The sequence below is a fragment of the Frankliniella occidentalis genome, unplaced genomic scaffold, assembly GCF_000697945.3.
Source record: "Frankliniella occidentalis isolate FOCC.00 unplaced genomic scaffold, Focc_3.1 Scaffold162, whole genome shotgun sequence".
NCBI lineage: Eukaryota > Metazoa > Arthropoda > Insecta > Thysanoptera > Thripidae > Frankliniella > Frankliniella occidentalis.
In genome coordinates this window covers 331461-338561 of record NW_026267288.1, presented here as the reverse complement: position 1 = coordinate 338561, position 7101 = coordinate 331461, and the positions used below count along the sequence as shown (strand labels likewise).

The window sequence follows — 7101 nt, the reverse complement described above, 5'->3', positions numbered from 1 at the left end:
GTCGGAGAAGGAAAAGGGGGAGGGGGGAGGGTTGCAGGATAGGACCACACCGCACTGGAATGCACTCACGACGTCCGGCGAGCCGATATGGCGGAAATGTATTCACAGTCATCCTCCCGAGCAGCATCCCCCCCTTCTCTCTCTCTCTCCCTCCCTCGTGCATAAGCGCGGCTTTATTTCTTATTGGCTTCGTGAGTCTCGCTGCGTTTGTTATGATTGTTGCTGGGCGCGGCGTGGTGCGGCATAAGGCACGGTCCGGTTACATTCCCCAGGAAGAGCAGGGGCACGAGAGAGGGAGCAAAAGAGAGAGAGAGAGAGAGAGAGAGCGAGAGAACGAGCGAGCGAGAGAGACAGAGAGGAGAGTGAGATGTCGCATAATGCACGTGTGTGTGTGTTGATTGCACACGTGTGCGGAGCATTCCGACAAATTAGCGACGCGACCCGGTCTGGTCCCGCACAGAGGGAATGCCGCCCCGACAAAGACACACACACGCGCACACAAACACACACTCACGAGAGCCAAAGTGAGGCCCGGCACGCCACAGGACAATGGCAGCCGGCGGCGGCAATGAACGTGGCATAGCAGCCGCCTTTGGTCCTTGACACTCGCACTTGGGATCACAAGTCCGGCACCGCCGGCTCTGGACGTCTCCGTCTCTTTGTCGCGCCCCCACACACGTGTGGACTGACGCAGGCACGTGATAAAACCCTTCGTTTTGTCGAAATGAAATTTTAAAGAAGCCTAAGGGAGTTTACAAGGAATGAGGAGATGTGCAGGAAAATAAGGGATATAAGTTTACAGGGAAATAAGGGAGTTTACAGGGGAAGTAGGAAGTTTACAGGAAAAGAAGAACGTTTGGCAGGGAATAAGACGAGGCCCCGTTAAGGGTAAAGGTTTCATGAGTTGTAAAGAAGGGGAAAAATCCATCCTATCAATCACAGAGGAGTTTGTAGGAGGGACTGTCCGACTCACTGGGTTCACGGGTCATCGCGCGGCCACGCCGGCACTTTACTACTTTGCTCTATTTTTATTATGTTCCACCTCAGAGGGGACGCCGACGCCGACGCCAACGCCGCCGGGTCTCGCGCTGCAGGGAGTATCGCCCGCGGGGCGACAAGAAAGGACTGGCTGGGGCGAGGACAGGCCTGGGGGTGAACGACTCCTCCACACTTATGTGTACTTATTGCGTACTCAGAATCATTCCTTCCATTTTCACAAACATAAGGTTGTCCCAATCAATAGATCGCTACAAAAAAATAAATAAAAATAAATGAAAAGATCCAAATGTCATTTACAAAAATCTATGCTAAAAATAAATCTTGGGAGGAGTGGTATACCAGGTGGCTGACTCACGCCGCGCACATTCTTAGTTGTACTGTACCACATGCACGGATGCGGGAGGGTTGCCTATCCAAGGTGCCCACGGCTCCTTAAGGCCCCGTGCGAGAAGGCAACCCGCCCGCACGCACGTATGCGGTACAGTATAACTACACATGTGCGCGGCGTGAGTTAGCCACCTGGGATGGAAGATGTATGAGATTTGGGCGAGATGTATGCATGTTAAATGTAAACTTTAAAATCAAAATTAAAAGTCTAAAGAGCATGGTTATCTTTATTTTTTGCTAGTAACCCTTAGCGGGCCAATTATCTCTGCTGCCCCCCAGCCAGTTTGCATCACGAAATGGATTGTAAAATGTCAACGGCAGGCTTGGCCACCGCGAGGCGTGGCGCGGCGAGGCGAGCTGGTCTATGACATCACGTATAGGCAGAGCGAGCGAAGCCACGCGCAGTCTCCGACTAACTAACTGGTAAGAATACAAGGATGCGGTCATAATTTGTCATTCTCGCTGGACGGTGAAAATAGGGTGGAATGAAAAACAGGCTTTTCGAGTATTGGAAGTGCAAGCAGGCGAATCCTCGTACAGTACAGCGCCCTGCCCTTTCCCCCGCACCGGCAACACGCACGACCGTTTAACACGCTGGCCGTATTCCCAGAGCGACCTAACTCGGCTGTGAGTGAAGGTTATTCACCGAGTCAATTAACGAAAAAGAAACCTCAAGTAAAACCTAACTTTTTATCTTAAAAAAAAAAAGGAAATAAGATTGAATAAAAAACAAACGACGAAAACGACTTTTAGACAAAAATTATGACGAGAGGGGCATTTCGCCATCATAACTTCTAGTTGTGGAGCGGCCGGTCGCGCTTTATGGGGCTGGCCTTAACCACTCCGCGCCACGCTACGCCACGACACGCCACGCCGCGAGGGGATGCCGCGATGGGAAATGTCAGACTTGAGCCTCTCATAGCGCGCCGATGCACTGCTGCACCGATAACGCGGCGGGACACTAAGCCAACCAGACACACACACAAAAAACGGATTATGATTATCATATGAGAGCGATTACAGCGCACAAGGTTTAAATTGTTTTCTTTTTCTTTAAACAAAAAATTGCGAACAAAATGCCGCACATTATTATTTCGGCAGTGGCCGGGGCGGGGAGACAGGAGGTTGAAGAGAGAAACAAGGGATTGTGTGCGAGTGAGATAAAGAGAGACGCTGGCGGCATAATAATAATCCGACTGAGCGACGACACGCTAACGTCACATCACACGCAAAAAAAGGGGGAAAAATGAATGAGTTAAGAAAGGCGCGTGTGCGTGTGTGTGTGTGTGTGTGATGGGGGGTCCGAGTCCCTGGCCAGCAGAACCTCAGTCTGGCGACGCCATTGCAGGAGAAGAAAACTCTCGTTTTCACTCCTTTGTCTTACTGATGGCGAGCGAGGCGGGAAGAGGAGGGGAGGGGGGTGAGAGTCCCTCCAGGCAGGATGGAATGGGCCCTGCGGATGTGTGCGTGGTCACTTCCTCCCGACACCAGACAGAGTGTCTTTTCTCTCTTTCTCAAGGACGCGCGCGCGCAGGTGGCTGGGGGCGAAGAGAACGGCGTAGACAGACAGACAACAGATAGACAGACGTATCGAGAGAAAGAGAGGGAGGGGGGAGCGCATTCGGCGGCGCTAGTTTGACAATAGGCGAAGAGATTGTGTCGACTCATACTGCGAGGGCCAATGAGATAAGCGCCGTAGAATGGTGGGCGGTCCTGGTGGTCGGTGAGCGGCGTAAATGCCACCAGAGAGTGTGTGAGGACTATAAACGCCCGCGATGGCTTAAGGCCGAAGAGAACGACTTGGGTGATGCGCCCATATCACTTTAAAGAGGTCCAAGTCCAAATATTATTGGGTCTCCCAAAATTGCCACCACTACGCCCACACACACACCCTCCTTTATGGTTGCCTATAGCCCCAGTCAGTGCTCCTAGGGGGGTCACGGGCTGGATGCGGTCAGACGGCAAACTCTCGCGCGGGCACCGTGCGAACCCGCGCGCGTCGGGAGAAAAGGGTGGAAAGCAAAGACGATGACTCACCTCCCGAATCGGTAGCCGTCTCCCTGGTCAGCTCGTCGTCGGTGGAAGTGGTCATCTCCGGGCTGGACACGCGGCTGACGTCGACGGTTTCCGTAGGGGTGGGATCGTCGCGGCCGTCGTCCCGGAGGCGTTCGTGCTCGGCTGGGGGGCTCGAGGCCTCGGGGGTCACCGACGACTCGGTACAGGCCGCGGACGGGCTCTCCGGAGCGGCAGCGGCGGCGTCGTCCGAGACCCGGAACTGCACCTGCTTCTTCTTCTTCTGCTGCTCCTTAAACTCCTTGAAGGTGGGCAGGTAAAACTGCGAGGTGCCCGAGCTGATGGAACCCTCCGCCGAGGACGGCGCCGGTGAGGTCCGCGGCGAGGACGACGCCACGGACTCGCCTCCGCTGAGCAGGTCACCACCCGCCGACTTCTTGAGGATGGACTTGATGGCGATCTCCGGGACGGTCACCGGAGAGACGAGAGACTGTGAACGCTGGCGGCGCAGCTGGAGAGCCGACGGCGACCCGGCCTCCGGCGCCTCCTGAGAAACCAGCTGCTTCGACCTTCTGGGTGGCCGCTTGGGGGATGCCACCCTGGGTATCCTGGGGCTTGCGGGGGCCTCGACGGTGGGAGGGGTTTCTTCTTCCGAGGACGACGTGGCCATTGGGACGTCGCTATCCCCGCCAGCGGCAGGATCCGTCTTCGGCTCAAACTGGGCCAGGTTGTCGTCCAGAGCGTCATCGCTGACATAGTCACCGTCGGCGTCTAGGCCACCGCCGGGTGCGCCGTTGAAAATACGGATGCGCTGGCCACTGATGGTGACCCCCGCTTCCGAGGGCGCCGCCTTGGTCGGCTTGGCGGAACCGTTGCCAATCTTAAAATCAGTCTTTTTGTTTGCCACCGCGCTCGGCTTGGTCTTCGAGTCGGGGGACAGTGTCTGCCTTAGATGGTTGAACTTTGCACCCAGCCTGCTCAAGTCATCCTTCTGAAACAGTGGCTTTTTGGAGATCGCCGAGGGCGGCGTTGCTTTGGTCGGCGACTGCTGCAGCTGCGGTTGTTGCTGGGGCTGTGGTGACTGCGGCCCTTTCCCGAAGGTCGTCATCCCCGGGCGGGGCAGGTCCTCGAGCGCGTTGTCGCTCAGGTTGTCGCTGGACTCGCCGCCGTCGCTGCAGAGCGCGCGCGGCACCCGCGTCGTGCCGTTGTGCCCGTTCTTGAGGTACTTGGATATGAGATCGTACGGGTTCACGTCGCACTCCAGGATGGACTTCCTCATCCCACGCAGGTCGTCGTCCTCTTCGTCCACGGCCCAGTCTCCTACGTCTCTGGAGGACGTTCTCAGGGCCGTGTCCGAGAGCCTGGGGTGGAGGATGACGGGCGCGGGTGGCGGCGGCTTGGGCGTCTTCGGCGGCGACGGACTGCGCACCCGCCTCCGCCGCGGCGGCGAGCTGCTCTTGGCGCGCGCCTTGTGGTGGTGCGTCTTCTGCGGCGCCGGCTGCCCGTTGTCCACCGACATGCGCGAGCGCCGCATGAGGTCGTAGGGGTCCTGCGTCAGCATGGGGTTGCCCGTCAGCTCCAGGAGCGAGGGCCGCACCCGGGCCGGCTGCGACACCGTGCCGTAGCCGCGCACCGTGCCCACCGTGGTAGGCATGGGCCGCCGCGTGCCGCCGCACTTCTTGCACGCCGAGGCCGTCTTCTTGGAGCGCGTCGTGCCGGCCAGGAACTCGGGGCAGGAGCACATGACCACGGCGATGACGGCCTGCGGGGCGTCGCCGTGGCCGCGGTGCAGGCCGAAGGCGGACGGGCGCGCCGAGACGGGCCGCGCGCTCACCGTGCCGTACAGCCACGTCTCGGCGTACTTCATGGACTTGGAGAGCGCCGAGCCGCCCGACACGCTGCCGTACCGGTTCCGGTACTCGTGCATCAGGTAGGCGCCATTTGCAGGCGGCACGCCGGGGGGCAGGGCCGGGGGCGACGCCAGGACGCCGCGGTGGGCGCCGCCCCCGCCGGGCCCCGGGCCCTCGGGCGGCGCCCCCCGGGCCAGGCCCAGCTTGAGGCGGTCGCCCCAGCTGCGCTTGCCCTTGGACAGACCCTTGCCGCCATTCAGCTGCTCGGGCGGGTGCGTCTGCAACAGAGAGAAGAAGGCCATTGGTTAGAGGGAGAAAAGTGAGCGGGTCGGATCGGGACACCCCCGCGCTCCGGGCCGCGCCGGGCGCCGGATCTGCAGGGTCATGCGGCCGGATTGTGCAACGCAATCGCCTCCGAATGAGACTGGCGCGGCGGTCCGTGCGTTCGTCCCTGTCGCTCTCCCCGAAAACCTCACGCAGGAGCGACAGAGAAGGCTTTGGTCCACGTTAATAATTTTTTTACCCCTTTATAAATCTTTTTGAACGTGCGCGGTTGGGTTTGGCGGGCTGCTGGCCAGCTGATCGCGCACGCACGCCTGCAGCCGCCCGCTCACAACAAGCGAGATTACGGGCCCAGTCAGCGCTATTAATTAATCCCATTGTGTGCCTCTGACTGCGCGATTTCTCATCCCCGCCGATATCATTACCGCCACGGCTCCTGCAATAAGAGCGATTGCACGCCGCACGAAAAAAAGAAAAGAAAAACAATGTATAAATAAAAATAAAATAACCCCCCGCGGAGGCACCCCGCAGCGAAGCGCGAGGGATTACCTCCGTGGGCTGCCGTCGGGAAAGGAGTTTATGTTACTCCAGCAGACGACACCCGAGGAGGGAAAACGGCGGGAAGGGGGGGGGGGATGCCGGTGAGAGGAGCACCTTCCAGGTGCGGCGGCAGAGAGTGCATATAACGACACCACGGCGCGTTACTGCCAGTCGATATGCGAGTGCAGCTGCAGCTGCTGCGGCTGCGGCGGCAGAGAAAGTCGTCCTCTGTGCGGTGAGCCGATAGTAGTGAGGTGGGCCCGACCTTGCGCTGCGCGCGCTCCTCCGCGCCCACCGCAGCCAGTCAGCGCGGGGATGGGTGATGGGTGCGTGCGCGGAGAGGAGCGACGCGAGAGGATGACGCACCGCAAGAAAACGATAATTATTTTTCAGTAAATACGACAAAACGCGAGGCCAAAGAGCGTTCTGATTAGGCCAGAGCAAGATACGAGCGTGCGCCTCGTGCGACGTAAAAAGTAGAACATATTTATGAATTATTTAAAAATTTGCATGAAAGAATGTACTGCAAAATTAAGTATTTTCAACCATACTTTCAAGTGCTTAATTAAACGCTACACGTTTTTATAATAAATTTACATCTCTATTCATGAGCAATACCGATGCCCGGATCACCATACGTTCCGTTGAGAGAGACGGAGATAAAACAGGTGCGGAAAAGGAGTGGCACACACGCGCGGCAGAAAAGTCGCCTCAAAGTAACAACCACCGCTGCAGTCGGTGCAGTCGGCATGCACACACAGCAGACACACGAGGGAAAGGCGAACAGCGGACTCCGGCGCGACTCCTGGCGACAACGAGACTCGCGGCAGTGCATGAAAGTGAGTGCTATGGCGTGTGCCGCTGGCATTGACCAACTTGAGGAGGGTCGGCACCACCACCGGCCGGCGCGGCAGAGGAAAGCCAACACAACGTTAGGCAGGCGTCACTATTATTCACAGAGCGAAAGGTGGTAAAAATAAATCCGGGCGAAACTGTCGAAAAATGACGCTTTTCCTATATTTGTAATAAA

At 57.9% G+C, this 7101-nt stretch overlaps 1 protein-coding gene across 1 annotated transcript in view; it reads right to left on the bottom strand.

The window, feature by feature from the left end:
- Positions 1–7101, bottom strand: part of LOC127750269 (nucleolar and coiled-body phosphoprotein 1-like) — a 102011-nt gene that overhangs the window by 22379 nt on the left and 72531 nt on the right. The window contains exon 5 of the mRNA XM_052271437.1: positions 3424–5527. Coding sequence (XP_052127397.1) covers positions 3424–5527 — 2104 coding nt within the window. The remainder of the gene's footprint in view (positions 1–3423; positions 5528–7101) is intronic.